Consider the following 16796-nt stretch of genomic DNA (forward strand, 5'->3'; position numbering starts at 1 on the left):
GTTCTTGAAGCCTGGAAACAAATACTGGGCCAGAACCAGGTTCCCCAGGCAAAATGAAAAATTCATCAGTGGTTTATAGCAATAGCAAACCCCCCCCACAAACAACAAATCAAGTGATACTCCCCTATTAGCACCCACCTGGATCCAGTGCAGTCCGCTCTGTGGTCTGTGCTTACACAGGAACAGAAGAAGTCACCTTTCCACCAGCAAGACCGCTGCAGCCAATGACAAAATGGCCACGAATCGCACTGTGTATATGTGGAATTGTTCTATCCCAGAAGTGAGGGTTGTAGACAAGCAGCAGAAGGGTCATGGGAAATTCTCATCAATCAAAACATCTACTAAGAGTTTGTAATTTTGCACTAGACTTGTGTTTTCTCCTACACCCCTTAAACATATTCTAAATGGTTAAAAATTATGGAATTCTCCAGCATCAAAATAATTATTTTTAGAAGTCACTGACCTCACGTGAAACTACTTTTCTGTTCTGAGACAGCCGAACATATCCTGAAAATCGTTAGGTCCCTTTCTATGTACTCTTTTTTTTTTTCATTTACTAGTCATGTTTTACAATTTTGTCTGTCTCAAAATGTTTTTGAGCACCTTAGGCTACTTTCAGACTAGCGTCGTGCACTGCACGTCGCTATGCGTCGTTTTGTAGAAAAAACGCATCCTGCAAAAGTGCTTGCAGGATGCATTTTTTCTCCATTGACTTGCATTAGCGACGCAGTGCGACGGTTGCGTCAGACTGTCGCCACCAAAAAACATTGCTTGTAACATTTTTTGGTGCGTCGTTCCCGTCTTTTCCAACCGCGCATGCGTGGCCAGAACTCCGCCCCCTCCTCCCCGCACCTCACAATGTTGAAAAACAGCATCCGCTGCCCCCGTTGTGTGGCGCATTCACTGCTAGCGTCGGTACATCGCAATGACGCAATTCGTCGTGCGTCGTCCGACGCTAGTGTGAAAGTAGCCTTAGGATGCCTCGTGACATCACGTTATGATGGCATTTCATGACTTGTCACAGTTGTGTGATTTTGTTTACTAAAATGTTCAAATAAAGAATTATTTAAAATAATCTTTTACAGAAGTTAGTAGTTACTTTAAGTTAATGAAATAGCACAAAATTTGAAGCTATAATACAGGATGGATGTGATCTGTGTGTCTCTCCCAGTAATATAGGCTGGATGTGAGCTCTGTGTGTCTGTCCCAGTAATATAGGCTGGATGTGAGCTCTGTGTGTCTCTCCCAGTAATATAGGCTGGATGTGAGGTCTCTGTGTGTCTCTCCCAGCAATATAGGCTGGATGTGAGCTCTGTGTGTCTGTCCCTGTAATACAGGTTGGATGTGAGGTCTTTGTTTCTCTCCCAGTAATATAGGCTGGATGTGAGGTCTGTGTGTCTCTCCCAGTAATATAGGCTGGATGTGAGATCTGTGTGTCTCTCCCAGCAATATAGGCTGGATGTGAGCTCTGTGTGTCTGTCCCTGTAATACAGGTTGGATGTGAGGTCTTTGTTTCTCTCCCAGTAATATAGGCTGGATGTGAGGTCTGTGTGTCTCTCCCAGTAATATAGGCTGGATGTGAGCTCTGTGTGTCTGTCCCTGTAATACAGGTTGGATGTGAGGTCTTTGTTTCTCTCCCAGTAATATAGGCTGGATGTGAGCTCTGTGTGCCCCTCCCAGTAATATAGGCTGGATGTGAGCTCTGTGTGTCTCTCCCAGTAATATAGACTGGATGTGAGCTCTGTGTGTCTGTCCCAGTAATATGGGCTGGATGTGAGGTCTGTGTGTCTGTCCCAGTAATATGGGCTGGATGTGAGCTCTGTGTGTCTCTCCCAGTAATATAGGCTGGATGTGAGGTCTGTGTGTCTCTCCCAGTAATACAGACTGGATGTGAGGTCTGTGTGTCTCTCTCAGTAATATAGACTGGATGTGAGCTCTGTGTGTCTCTCCCAGTAATATAGGCTGGATGTGAGCTCTGTGTGTCCCTCCCAGTAATATAGACTGGATGTGAGCTCTGTGTGTCTGTCCCAGTAATATGGGCTGGATGTGAGGTCTGTGTGTCTGTCCCAGTAATATGGGCTGGATGTGAGCTCTGTGTGTTTCTCCCAGTAATATAGGCTGGATGTGAGGTCTGTGTGTCTGATCCCCATAATATAGGCTGGATGTGAGGTCTGTGTGTCTCCCAGTAATATAGGCTGGATGTGAGGTCTGTGTGTCTCTCCCAGTAATATAGGCTGGATGTGAGGTCTGTGTGTCTCTCCCAGTAATATGGGCTGGATGTGAGGTCTGTGTCTCTCCCAGTAATATAGGCTGGATGTGAGGTCTGTGTGTCTGTCCCAGTAATATGGGCTGGATGTGAGCTCTGTGTGTTTCTCCCAGTAATATAGGCTGGATGTGAGGTCTGTGTGTCTGATCCCCATAATATAGGCTGGATGTGAGGTCTGTGTGTCTCCCAGTAATATAGGCTGGATGTGAGATCTGTTTGTCTCTCCCAGTAATATAGGCTGGATGTGAGGTCTGTGTGCCTCTCCCAGTAATATAGGCTGGATGTGAGGTCTGTGTGCCTCTCCCAGTAATATAGGCTGGATGTGAGGTGTGTGCCTCTCCCAGTAATATAGGCTGGATGTGAAGTCAGTGTCTCTCCCAGTAATATAGACTGGATGTGAGGTCTGTGTGCCTCTCCCAGTAATATAGGCTGGATGTGAGGTCTGTGTGCCTCTCCCAGTAATATAGGCTGGATGTGAGGTCTGTGTGTCTTTCCCAGTAACAGTCTGGATGTGAGCTCTGTGTGTATTAAAGGTGCTGCTGTATTCATTAGCTTACATATCAGTACAGTGTCTATCTTGCACGCATTTCATCTTCAAGTACTTTCCTCATCATCTGCAACCCGTTTTATCCGCCCTCCCTGATACTGTAGATGCTTTCTTCCATGTTCAAACTGAGGAGATCTGTGTACCCCCCCCCCCCCCCTTTGCTGTTTCTTCTAACAACAAAACAAGGGAAGGCAGAGAGAGCTGTGAGAACCGGGAGCTCTGATGGATTTCGTAACATTTTTGCAGAACAGTTATCAATATACAGAACTTGCAGACACTTTGGAAAAAGGCTGGAAATAAGAAAACTTTCTGACTAATCTTAAATTAACTCTGCACTTAGGAAGAAAATGAACAATTAAAAAAATAAATTAAAATAGGTGAATCTCACCTTTATTAGGGTCTGGTATGTGTATGACAGGGAATCAGATTGTGGGCGGCCCCAAAATGATAACTTTTTCTGTATAGATACAAGAGGCAAAAACATTGTTACCAAATGGTATCTTATATCACAAAACGGGCTGAGGATACAGAATCTGTCAAAGCACATGCTGCCACAGGCCGGCTCAGTGAGCAAGGCGCTTAGGTACCAATAGTCTGGCGTTGACTAATGGGAGAGTTGTGGGAATGCTCTGGACATTGTGCAGAGAAGGGGAGAGAGTGAGCTGTGACCATCACCAACTGATTTCCTTGTGGGGATGCTCTGTGATCTGTGCAGAGGTCACTGTGCAGGGAGGAGGAGGAGAAGGTGAGCTGTGACATCATATATTGAAAATTGGAGATCCTGCATCATCTTGTTATAGATGTGATCCTGTCTGTGATGATAATGAGATGACTGTGAGGAGTGCGGTCTACCGAACAGAACTTTTTCTTTAACACATTCCCCTTAAGTGTTGTAATACCAGACCCAACCTGTGGATAGAAGGGGCACTGTCTAATAATAAAAATACCTGTGATTTTCTAATCTTGTATATTATTTCTTATCGTCGGTTTCCCAGAATGTTCTTGTTGTTCAGTTTCTAAGGCTCTTTCCCCCAGGCTCGCCAGAGGACACAGCCGAAATGTGTGTATAAGAAGTGCAGAGGTGGCAGACGTCATCCCGGTGTCTTCATCCATTAGATGATAATTGTGCAGCCGACACGGACACTGATCCCGAGGTGGATTTATTGTCAGAGGCACAAACAGATAAAAACAGCGTAAGTAACCAGCGCCATGAAAGACACGAGATGTGATGGAAGATCCCGCATAAAACCATACAGAAAGAAAAAAAGATCAACGTCCAAAAGTGCAGGATACATGTTACCAATAAAATAATAAATAGCTGGAAAAAAAAAAAAATACAAAAATGCAGATATTTATAATATTCTTCTAATGTTTTCAAACCCCACCTCCCAAAATTACATTGACCACCCCCTAAACCGTTATGGCCGTCCGAAGTCTGGGCCACCGCTTTCGTCACGGCCGTCCGCAACCTGGGTCGCCCTCCCGTCACAGCCATCGGCAGCCTGGGTCACCCCTCCCTTCACGGCCATCCGTAACCTGGGTCGCCCTCCCGTCACGGCCATCGGCAGCCTGGGTCACCCCTCCCTTTACGGCCGTCGGCAGCCTGGGTCGCCCTCCCGTCACGGCCGTCGGCAGCCTGGGTCGCCCTCCCGTCACGGCCGTCGGCAGCCTGGGTCGCCCTCCCGTCACGGCCGTCGGCAGCCTGAGTCGCCCTCCCGTCACGGCCGTCGGCAGCCTGGGTCGCCCTCCCGTCACGGCCGTCGGCAGCCTGGGTCGCCCTCCCGTCACGGCCGTCGGCAGCCTGGGTCGCCCTCCCGTCACGGCCGTCGGCAGCCTGGGTCGCCCTCCCGTCACGGCCGTCGGCAGCCTGGGTCGCCCTCCCGTCACGGCCGTCGGCAGCCTGGGTCGCCCTCCCGTCACGGCCGTCGGCAGCCTGGGTCGCCCTCCCGTCACGGCCGTCGGCAGCCTGGGTCGCCCTCCCGTCACGGCCGTCGGCAGCCTGGGTCGCCCTCCCGTCACGGCCGTCGGCAGCCTGGGTCGCCCTCCCGTCACGGCCGTCGGCAGCCTGGGTCGCCCTCCCGTCACGGCCGTCGGCAGCCTGGGTCGCCCTCCCGTCACGGCCGTCGGCAGCCTGGGTCGCCCTCCCGTCACAGCCGTCGGCAGCCTGGGTCGCCCTCCCGTCACAGCCGTCGGCAGCCTGGGTCGCCCTCCCGTCACAGCCGTCGGCAGCCTGGGTCGCCCTCCCGTCACAGCCGTCGGCAGCCTGGGTCGCCCTCCCGTCACAGCCGTCGGCAGCCTGGGTCGCCCTCCCGTCACAGCCGTCGGCAGCCTGGGTCGCCCTCCCGTCACAGCCGTCGGCAGCCTGGGTCGCCCTCCCGTCACAGCCGTCGGCAGCCTGGGTCGCCCTCCCGTCACAGCCGTCGGCAGCCTGGGTCGCCCTCCCGTCACAGCCGTCGGCAGCCTGGGTCGCCCTCCCGTCACAGCCGTCGGCAGCCTGGGTCGCCCTCCCGTCACAGCCGTCGGCAGCCTGGGTCGCCCTCCCGTCACAGCCGTCGGCAGCCTGGGTCGCCCTCCCGTCACAGCCGTCGGCAGCCTGGGTCGCCCTCCCGTCACAGCCGTCGGCAGCCTGGGTCGCCCTCCCGTCACAGCCGTCGGCAGCCTGGGTCGCCCTCCCGTCACAGCCGTCGGCAGCCTGGGTCGCCCTCCCGTCACAGCCGTCGGCAGCCTGGGTCGCCCTCCCGTCACAGCCGTCGGCAGCCTGGGTCGCCCTCCCGTCACAGCCGTCGGCAGCCTGGGTCGCCCTCCCGTCACAGCCGTCGGCAGCCTGGGTCGCCCTCCCGTCACAGCCGTCGGCAGCCTGGGTCGCCCTCCCGTCACAGCCGTCGGCAGCCTGGGTCGCCCTCCCGTCACAGCCGTCGGCAGCCTGGGTCGCCCTCCCGTCACAGCCGTCGGCAGCCTGGGTCGCCCTCCCGTCACAGCCGTCGGCAGCCTGGGTCGCCCTCCCGTCACGGCCGTCAGCAGCCTGGGTCACCCCTCCCTTCACGGCCATCCGTAACCTGGGTCGCCCTCCCGTCACGGCCTGGAGAAAACTGTGGACAATTTTGGAGATACTATTTGGATACTAACACGGCATGCAAAACCATGTCACCTGTAAAGGGATGTACACGGGGTGCAGCGCGGCCGCACAGTTTGCACATCAGATTTGTCCACGGTAAATCTATCCAAAACTCTGCTTGTATCACATCGATTTTCGGGAAGATATAGGTGCGGACTTGTTGCAGATGTCAGATGCAAAGGGTGAGCTCGTAACAAGCGTGCGGCCAATCTGCATGTAACACGCGGAGCTCTGCAGCACCTTACAATGGACGTCGTATGTGATGATGTGAGCCGCTGCCGCCGGGCCCTGAATGCCGCTATCCCCGGGTTTGGGCGGTGAACACTCCCCTCCAGCAGCGGAGTAATTAGTGCTGCAGTCACATTACGGAATGGTGATGGTTATCACAGCCGGACGTGCCGTCTACATTTCTGACTTGGTAATTATTGAGAATTATCACTCCATCCTCCGCCGGCGGCCTCACTCCTGCCTTATATACAGGCACTATTTAGATAAACTTGGCACACACACGTGATGAGATGCTTGTGAGAATATTTAATTTTAAGGAGAGTACATACACTAGACGTTTCGGTCATAGACCTTCATCAATGTACCTCTCTTAGAGATACGTTTGTTTACTGGATTTTAAGGAGATTTTAACCCCCTCTGAGTGTCAGGATCAGCTTAGAAATAAACCATATATGGCGCCAGAGGAGTATGGTCCTGGACGGGCATCCACCGCTCGTCTAGTGTATGTACTCTCCTTAAAATTAAATATTCTCACAAGCATCTCATCACGTGTGTGTGCCAAGTTTATCTAAATAGTATATGGTTTGGGCACCTACTTGTGCACCACCATCAATAGTAGTGCCTACGGCTATCTTTCACATATTATATACAGGCACGTCTGCTATGGGAAGACGCCACGTCGGGCTCCATTGTCCTATGGAAACCCACATAGCGGTGTTGACGGCATGTGGACTGGTTAGGATACATCATTAATACGCTACCATTAATCCCGATGTCCTGGGTCGCGGTCCCAGCTGCTCCACACAGGACGGCGTATCTTATGTCTGGCTGTTACTGGCACATTGCCTGAAGGAGACCGTCTGACCGCTATTTTTAATAGCTAAGCCGCCAATAGGTCGGAGAAGGGGTCTGGCTTAGCTATTACAATCGTACGCTGCTACAGTCAGAAGAGAACGGTGACCGGCGGATTGAAGCAACGGGGCTAACGAGAGAATGTTCATAGGTTATCAAATAAATGTCCTTTTTAAGTTGGAAAGATACTATGTAACCCCACATAAAACACAGATTGGCATCAATACAAAGCCGCGTGATACAATGTATGAAAAAGTCTACAATCCCGGGACAGACATAGTAACATACAAGGCACAAGTCTCCATCTTGGACATTTTTTGCACGGTGGTGTGTATATAATATATCATAAGAGAAATCTGCTCCTTTCACCACTTATGAGCCACTTCTTACCACCTTCCCAGCGCCGCCTGAATTCATCATTCACTTAAAAATTCTTCTAAAATCTGCCTTGGTTCAAACAAGACAAACAGACTGCCAACTCACCGGGACATCAGAATAGAGCTGCCTATTAAAGTCTATGGAGAGGAGGAAGAAACTGATAGAGAGAGAAGCCAAAAGACACAGTAAAAAGCAGCAGCTGGGATGACACAGCACTGAGCAGAGTAGCTGAGAATCCAGCTCTGGGGCAAGACTAAAAAAAAAAAATAAACAACTTGCATACCTATGCTGCTACTTACTGGCAAGTTTTTTTTCTTATCTCTATTCAGAACTTGATACACAGCTACAGTGCTCAGTACTGTTGTGTAATGCCCTCTGTGCAACAGAAACTGTATAGTAAGTGTTTCTCACCTTAGAGCTGAATTCACAGCAACACTGCTCAGTACTGCTAAAGATACAGGAATCCCTAATTTCTGTGTGCTGTGTATTGGAGACATCATAACAGCTTGTCTATACCCACTAGCTCAGAGACAAGTGAAAATGAAATATGCAGTCTGAAAAGGGGAATAATGGAGAAAAATGCAGGCTACAAGTCAGATAATGGCCAGAAAAGGAGTTATTCCTCATGTACAGATTATTCTGAGCAGTCGCCTACTAGTACCTTTAAGTCCATTTCAACAACAGACACGACGTTTAATTAGCGGCTTCTCTTTGCCGCTGAATCTGGATTTCTTCATGAAGGAGCCGTCTGAAGTTTAACATTTCATTAATGTTTTTGTAAGCCAACATCTCCTCGATGGAAACTCTCCTGACGCCTCCTAGATCCACCGCCGCCTTGCCGCTCATAGCCTCCAGCATCTCCACCGAGGCCCGAGCAGACTCCTGCATCGTCGCAAAACACGGAAAAATGCGGGCGTTCCATAAACTGAAAGACTTCTTATCGCCAGAGAAAAGCTCTTCACAAACTTTTATCCCCCAGAGCTGGAAGCGCAGAACGAGGCTGGATCGGAATATCTGAAGCGCGTTCAGATCCGTCAGGGAAGCCACGCTCTTCTTCAAGTCATCCTCAATCCCAAACAGGACGGTAGCAAACATCACTCGGCCGTCAATCTTGAGACTGAAGGAACTCACGAAAGACTTGTCTGGGACGACACATCTGAGGTTTATGGACGAGCCGCTGATAACGCAGGATCCCCCCACGGACACGTCGGGGCCCAGCCTGGAATATTCGATGACTGCTCCAGGTGAGACTCTGCACTTGGCATCTAATCGGCTGTGGATGACGCACGCCTTCTCGCTAACATCTCCATCATGATCCGGAACAATGCTAAAAACCTTCGACTGTAACCCAAGTTCTGCCCGGAGCGAAGCGTCGGAGGTGAAGTGGTGGACGTATTCCTGCAAGGTCCCGATGTGGTAGAACTTGGACTTGTTGAGGGCGATGACCGTGAATTCCGTACCTCTAAGTAGATGGAAGATTTTTCTTCTCACTTCCGTGAGCTGGGATTCGATCTTGGACACGTTGGCCGTGTTCTCGGTGTAGTCCAAGGTCGCGTCGGGTCCCAGGGCTTGCAGAAAATCTCCGTAGGCATCGATTTCACAAGTAACAACTCCTAATTCTTCGAAGAACTGGAGAAACAACGCCATGGTGCCGTGATCCATGTAATACAGGCTGTCCGTATAAACCACCTCAGACGTGGACTCGGGACCGGAAATGGCCCCTGCCTGGCGCATTGTCTCAATGCTGGGCTTGTGGAGGTACGATCGGCACGTCCGGTACTGCAAGTCTGCATATTCAGAGGGGGGATTCTCCAGCACAAACACCCCATGCGTCATTCCTATTTCCAGGGTGGACGGGTGAGCGAGCGCGGTGATGCCTGGTCTATCGAAGGTGACCGCCAGCCCGCCACTGCTGTACAGCTCTATGTCGTCTGCGCACGTCACCAGCACGCCCGGCTTCATACAGGAGGGGAAATCTATGTAGATGGCCAGCTTCAGGTCCAGCATCTGGTACACAGGGTCACCGCACGGCAATGCTGTGAAGATCTTGCCCAGAGCACTCGCATTCGGCAATCGTTGGCTGTAGCCGCCTATATTATGGGGAAAAAAGGAAAGACAAAGTATATAAACAACTTGTAGCAAGTCCGTCTGCAGAACGAAAGAGGTGCCGGACAGAGACGAGCATTTGTACCGGATAGAGGAGGAGGGGGACCAGAGGAGAAGGTCGACAGAGGAGGAGGAGGGGGGGGGGGGGGGCGGAGGGGAAGGTCGAAAGAGGAGGAGGAGGGGGCCCAGAGGTGAAGGTCGAAAGAGGAGGAGGAGGGGGCCCAGAGGTGAAGGTCGAAAGAGGAGGAGGAGGGGGCCTAGAAGAGAAGGTCGAAAGAGGAGGAGGAGGGGGGCCTAGAAGAGAAGGTCGAAAGAGGAGGAGGAGGAGGAGGAGGGGGCCCAGAGGAGAAGGTCGAAAGAGGAGGAGGAGGAGGAGGAGGGGGCCCAGAGGAGAAGGTCGAAAGAGGAGGAGGAGGGGGCCCAGAGGAGAAGGTCGAAAGAGGAGGAGGAGGAGGGGGCCCAGAGGAGAAGGTCGAAAGAGGAGGAGGAGGAGGAAGGGGCCCAGAGGAGAAGGTCGAAAGAGGAGGAGGAGGGGGGCCTAGAAGAGAAGGTCGAAAGAGGAGGAGGAGGGGGGCCTAGAAGAGAAGGTCGAAAGAGGAGGAGGAGGGGGGCCTAGAAGAGAAGGTCGAAAGAGGAGGAGGAGGGGGGCCTAGAAGAGAAGGTCGAAAGAGGAGGAGGAGGAGGGGGGCCTAGAAGAGAAGGTCGAAAGAGGAGGAGGAGGAGGGGGGCCTAGAAGAGAAGGTCGAAAGAGGAGGAGGAGGAGGGGGGCCTAGAAGAGAAGGTCGAAAGAGGAGGAGGAGGGGGGCCTAGAAGAGAAGGTCGAAAGAGGAGGAGGAGGGGGCCCAGAGGAGAAGGTTGAAAGAGGAGGAGGAGGGGACCCAGAGGAGAAGGTCGAAAGAGGAGGAGGAGGAGGGGGCCCAGAGGAGAAGGTCGAAAGAGGAGGAGGAGGAGGAGGAGGAGGAGGGGGCCCAGAGGAGAAGGTCGAAAGAGGAGGAGGAGGGGGCCCAGAGGAGAAGGTCGAAAGAGGAGGAGGAGGAGGGGGCCCAGAGGAGAAGGTCGAAAGAGGAGGAGGAGGAGGGGGCCCAGAGGAGAAGGTCGAAAGAGGAGGAGGATGAGGAGGGGGCCCAGAGGAGAAGGTCGAAAGAGGAGGAGGAGGGGGCCCAGAGGAGAAGGTCAAAAGAGGAGGAGGAGGAGGGGGCCCAGAGGAGAAGGTCAAAAGAGGAGGAGGAGGAGGGGGCCCAGAGGAGAAGGTCAAAAGAGGAGGAGGAGGAGGGGGCCCAGAGGAGAAGGTCAAAAGAGGTGGAGGAGGGGGCCCAGAGGAGAAGGTCAAAAGAGGAGGAGGAGGAGGGGGCCCAGAGGAGAAGGTCAAAAGAGGAGGAGGAGGGGGGGGCCCAGAGGAGAAGGTCGAAAGAGGAGGAGGAGGGGGGCCTAGAGGAGAAGGTCGAAAGAGGAGGAGGAGGGGGGACTAGAGGAGAAGGTCGAAAGAGGAGGAGGAGGGGGGCCTAGAGGAAAAGGTCGAAAGAGGAGGAGGGGGCCCAGAGGAGCAGGTCAAAAGAAGAGGAGGGGGCCCAGAGGACAAGGTCAAAAGAAGAGGAGGGGGACCAGAGGGGAAAGTCGACACAGGAGGAGGGGTGTTGTGAATTTGCTTTTTGCTCCCTCTAGTGGTTACTAGTTTTTTGACTCTGGTTTTTCTGTCATTCCTTTTATCCGCACCTGGGTCGTTAGTTAGGGGTGTTGCTATATAAGCTCCCTGGACCTTCAGTTCTATGCCTGGCAACGTAGTTATCAGAGCTAGTCTGCTGTGCTCTTGTCTACTGATCCTGGTTCCAGTTATATCAGCTAAGTCTGCCTTTTGCTTTTTGCTATTTGTTTTGGTTTTGTATTTTTGTCCAGCTTGTTCCAAATCTGTGTCCTGACCTTTGCTGGAGGCTCTGGGGGGCTGGTGTTCTCCCCCCGGACCGTTGGACGGTTCGGGGGTTCTTGAGTTTCCAGTGTGGATTTTGATGGGGTTTTTGTTGACCATATGGGTTACCTTTCTTTATTCTGCTATTGGTAAGCGGGCCTCTCTGTGCTGGACCTGGTTCATTTCTGTGTTTGTCATTTCCTCTTACCTCACCGTCATTATTTGTGGGGGGCTTCTATCCAGCTTTGGGGTCCCCTTCTCTGGAGGCAAGAAAGGTCTTTGTTTTCCTCTACTAGGGGTAGCTAGATTCTCCGGCTGGCGCGTGTCATCTAGAATCAACATAGGAATGATTCCCGGCTACTTCTAGTGTTGGCGTTAGGAGTAGATATATGGTCAACCCAGTTACCACTGCCCTATGAGCTGGATTTTTGTATTCTGCAGACTTCTACGTTCCTCTGAGACCCTCGCCATTGGGGTCATAACAGAGGGGGCCCAGAGGACGAGGATGGGGTTTGGTAACAGTTTAGCTTACTCCCCTCTCCCTATTGAGAACACATGTACACTAGGCCTGACCATGTCTGGAGTATGTGAGGGTGCAGGGGGAACGTCTCTCAGGTGAACCAGCCTGCAGCCAATGTCTACCTATGTTATATCGGCAGCTCTCCTATAGACATTTCCCCACAGATCGGCAGCGGTACATGTGGATAGATGTGAATCACTTAGCAGACATTGACCCCAACAGAGACCATTACACAAACTCTTCTTGACACGGGGAAGGATGTTTGGATAATTGAGAATCATTAGTAGAGCCGCCGCATGTAAGCGCATTGATTATGTCTAATTAGTTACAACACGATGAGTGGAGATTATCCATCGATTATCCCGGCTGCTAATTATTCCTCGTATAATGGGAAAATTATCAGAGAAAAGCTGCGACGTACCGGCATGGATGAGGATCACCGTATAGGAGGAGAGCACGCCGGGGTACAGCTGCTGCAGCCGGTGCAGGGCGCACAGCGTCGAGCCCCCGTTACCTGCATTTACAAAGAAAAAAAAGAGCAAAATTATTAAATTACAATAATCCAGAAAAAAAGGTAACGAGCACGAATACTGTAATATGTAAAGCAGCACAGATCGATTCTATTGACTTATTGAATAAATTCTTCCATTTCCCACAAAATGACAATCCTGGACTCTGTAGTGCGCCGCTCCTCTTGGAGACGTATGAACGAACATCAGGGTGTTGCCGGATGAGGATGCGTCCCTACACTGTGCGCACGGTCAGACACACGCTCACGGGCTACAGAAATGGCCCCCAGGAGTCAACAGCAGAGGACGTCAGAGGTTGTGATCAGCAGGGGGCCAGGTGTATCCCCCATGTGTGCCAGAAAAATGGTTCCCCAATGTGCGCTGAAAAAGAGTTCCTCGTATGTGCAAGCCAGACTACCACCCCCCGCATGCGCCAGTGACACGGACGCCTGTGTGCAGCAGACGATTATTAGATTTGGGATTTGCATTCGGTCCCGGGCGAATATTTACAATTTGGCAGAAACTTTAGTAAAATTTGGGTCAGATAATATGGCAGCTGATCACACAGGTCCGGACCCCTCGCTGACTGCGGTAGAGAAGTCTGCGCAGCCCCCAGCCCCCCGCTGAGCCGCCTGCAGCTGCACAGCGGCGGGGGACGAGCGGCGTCACTATCTATCAGACAACAGGAGGAGCAGATTAGTCAGATGTTACACTCATCGCATTTTGGATGAAGGCGAGAAAACTGCAAAGATTTTAGAAGTTTAAAAGGGAAATTGTCATCTCAGCCTCAGCGATGTGAGGGGCCGCACCGGGGAGACCGGACAGAGGTCATGTCGCGCTGCACCTGTTCGGTCATCTGTGCGGGGGCAGCACTGAGCAGCCACAACTGTCCCATTAATGCAAATAATAGTTTATTATGGCAAGAAGAAAAAATTCAGTAACAAATACAGCAAGTAAATAAAAACTAAAGTAATAAAAACCTCCTCTCGGAAGATTCCGGCAGGTAGGAGGAGGTCCGCAGGGCTCCGGTCCAGCAGCCATAGACCAGAGCCGTGCAGGGTCTTTGTCTGGGGGGGTCTGGATGGACAGCAGTCAGCTGACAGACCGACATGCCTTGCACCCCTCAACTTTCATGTCTTTAAACCAAAACCTATGTACATCGTCAGCTGGCAGGAGGCAATGCACAGGATAAATACGAGGCCGATATAACACGGCCTCAGCACATCCCATGCAGTTCTCTGTCCAATAATCCAGAATATCTGCTAAACTGTCAGAGGATTCCAGATTAGAGGACTTCTGCAGTGTGGATGCCGGCAGAGAGGAGCGGTGCGGCCCGTCCCTGCCGGCAGAGAGGAGCGGTGCGGCCCGCCCCTGTCGGGCGACATGCTCATTAGGGGGCAGCACCCGGTGGGCAACACCGCGGCTGTTTGGGAAGTTAAGTGTTGTGGGGAGAAGATTAGAGGGGACGCCGGCACTTCTCCCGCTAACAATAAGGTGGAGGAACTGACGGATATTTATAGGCTCAGATCAAACACTAATTGGCAGTCCGTGTGCTCGGCGGAGACACAAAGCCACAGATGGGAGCGCTGCTCCAGGTGTAAGGCTACCAATTATAACGATAGCTGAAGAGCTCACCTATTTTAGGTCCCGGCGGATCAGAGAAAACGTGATAACGAACTCCGAGAGGAAGTTCTCTCCTCGCCAGTTTATCAGCGATCTGCCGGTGATAAGCTCGCTCCTGCTGTCTGTCAGCTGCGGTAATGACAACCACATCCCAGAACTCCCCGGCCGGCGCCTCTCTACCTGTACGGGGGAGCAGAAACAAAATCAGAGCACAATTACCTGGGATAGGAGAGGCGATTCATCCCGAGAGCGCTGCACACCGACACCGTGCCTCAAGTAGGAGAGTCCATCTACCACACACTCCTAGGGAGGGAAATGAGACAACACCTCTGGCACCAAGAAACTGAGGCCCCAGGACAAAATCTAACAACATAATGACACCTTTCTATCATAGCTGTGATGCTCTGTGTGTCCTGACATCTTTCTATCATAGCTGTGATGCTCTGCGTGTCCTGACTCCGTTCTATCACAGCTGTGATGCTCTGCGTGTCCTGACTCCGTTCTATCACAGCTGCGATGCTCTGCGTGTCCTGACTCCGTTCTATCACAGCTGCGATGCTCTGCGTGTCCTGACTCCGTTCTATCACAGCTGCGATGCTCTGCGTGTCCTGACTCCGTTCTATCATAGCTGCGATGCTCTGCGTATCCTGACTTCGTTCTATCATAGCTGCGATGCTCTGCGTGTCCTGACTTCGTTCTATCATAGCTGTGATGCTCTGCATGTCCTGACTTCGTTCTATCATAGCTGTGATGCTCTGCGTGTCCTGACTTCGTTCTATCATAGCTGTGATGCTCTGCGGGTCCTGACTTCGTTCTATCATAGCTGTGATGCTCTGCGGGTCCTGACTTCGTTCTATCATAGCTGTGATGCTCTGCGTGTCCTAACTCCTTTCTATCATAGCTGTGATGCTCTGTGTGTCCTGACTCCGTTCTATCATAGCTGTGATGCTCGGCGTATCCTGACTCCGTTCTATCATAGCTGTGATGCTCTGCGTGTCCTGACTCCTTTCTATCATAGCTGTGATGCTCTGTGTGTCCTGACTCCGTTCTATCATAGCTGTGATGCTCGGCGTGTCCTGACTCCTATTATAGCTGTGATGCTCTGTGTGTCCTGACTCCGTTCTATCATAGCTGTGATGCTCTGCGTGTCCTGACCCCTTTCTATCATAGCTGTGATGCTCTGCGTATCCTGACTCCGTTCTATCATAGCTGTGATGCTCTGTGTGTCCTGACTCTGTTCTATCATAGCTGTGATGCTCTGCGTATCCTGACTCCGTTCTATCATAGCTGTGATGCTCTGCGTGTCCTGACCCCTTTCTATCATAGCTGTGATGCTCTGCGTGTCCTGACTCTGTTCTATCATAGCTGTGATGCTCTGCGTATCCTGACTCCGTTCTATCATAGCTGTGATGCTCTGCGTGTCCTGACCCCTTTCTATCATAGCTGTGATGCTCTGTGTGTCCTGACTCTGTTCTATCATAGCTGTGATGCTCTGCGTGTCCTGACTCTGTTCTATCATAGCTGTGATGCTCTGCGTGTCCTGACCCCTTTCTATCATAGCTGTGATGCTCTGCGTTTCATAACCTTATTAAAAACTTAAGTTTGTTTTTTTGTGTTGGTTTTTTTGAGACCTGTAACTGTTTCACTTTTCTGTCGATGGCGCCGTGTGATAATTTATTTTCTTTCGCTCGGAGCTGTAAGTTTTCATTGATCAGTTCTGGGCTACATGTGGCGTTTTGGCGTCTGCGCTCCGGCCGATGACGGGTTGGATTAGGACACAGTAGCCTTATCCTGGGACGACTGAAGGAGGTGGAAGAAAACCTGTTCATTAACACCTGGGCCTGGCGGTGGAGGCAGCGCATGGGGCGATTAGTGTTAACTCCTTACTGCCAGGTGAGGAGGAGTCACGTCACTGATCGGCTGCAGCCTTCTCCAGGCACCTGAACGACGCAGCCAATCACAGGCCTTATCCTCTGGGAGATAGGCTGCGGCGGTGGTGTACGGCGGATACACGTGCGCTCTGCGGCTCCGCGGGGGCCGGATCACATGCCTGACTCTGATACATACAATACACAGAACAGACCCTATGACAACACTTCCTGGCACAGCACATGGGTGGGAACAGTTCTGTATTTTCATCGCAAATAAGAAAAAAAAGTCACTGAAAATAGTGGAAAAAAAGCAAAAAAGTTAGAGATTCTTTCAGAAATAATAAAGTAGATCCGGTCAGTGTCGGTCGTGGCCATTGTGTCAGAACTCTGCTTTCTGTCAGTGAATGGACACCAGGTGCAAATAATGGCTGCGTCCATCACAGCAGAGACCCTGACAGCTCAGGTCACGTGACCCCAAAGTAAGACCAAGAAGTGAGGCTACAGAGCGCACTACAAGTCCCAGCATGCTGACTGCACAGCGCACACCTACCTCTCAGGGCGCTGTACCGCGCCAGCCTCCGCCGGGTCTCCCCCTGCAGACCGCCGGCTCCCGGCTCACACATCCCGGAGCCGGTGCAGGGACAGGTGACTCCAGCCTCTGACGTCAGCGGACACGTGTCCTCCGCAGCCGCCATGATTGTTCAGGGCGAGGACCGAGCACGTCTCAGCTAGGAAGGTCCGTGTGACGTCATTGAGAGGGCGGGGCTCCCGTGTGAGGGGCGTGGCCTGCGTCCCATATAGACCCCTCCCTCACTCGGGTCAGGTCGTTTCTTTCTGCTTTTCTCTCATATAAGGATGAAAATAAAAACAACAACTTC

The 16796-nt window shown here is 52.2% G+C and overlaps 1 protein-coding gene across 2 annotated transcripts in view; it reads right to left on the reverse strand.

The window, feature by feature from the left end:
- The window catches only part of LOC143788012 (serine/threonine-protein kinase TNNI3K), a 179497-nt gene extending 162809 nt beyond the window's left edge, over positions 1–16688 (reverse strand). Inside the window, exons 1-4 of one of the 2 annotated variants that reach the window (XM_077277331.1) lie at positions 16465–16688; positions 14060–14223; positions 12337–12429; positions 6779–9476 (exon numbers count right to left, since the gene is read on the reverse strand). In XM_077277331.1, coding sequence (XP_077133446.1) covers positions 8080–9476; positions 12337–12429; positions 14060–14223; positions 16465–16613 — 1803 coding nt within the window. In that variant the 5' untranslated portion in view covers positions 16614–16688 and the 3' untranslated portion in view covers positions 6779–8079. Of the gene's footprint in view, positions 1–6778; positions 9477–12336; positions 12430–14059; positions 14224–16464 lie in introns of those variants that run through there. The other variant, XM_077277332.1, reaches the window with a different exon arrangement.
- Positions 16689–16796: the final 108 nt, after the last annotated feature.

This window comes from Ranitomeya variabilis, chromosome 8, assembly GCF_051348905.1.
Source record: "Ranitomeya variabilis isolate aRanVar5 chromosome 8, aRanVar5.hap1, whole genome shotgun sequence".
In the NCBI taxonomy this organism is placed as follows: Eukaryota; Metazoa; Chordata; class Amphibia; order Anura; family Dendrobatidae; genus Ranitomeya; species Ranitomeya variabilis.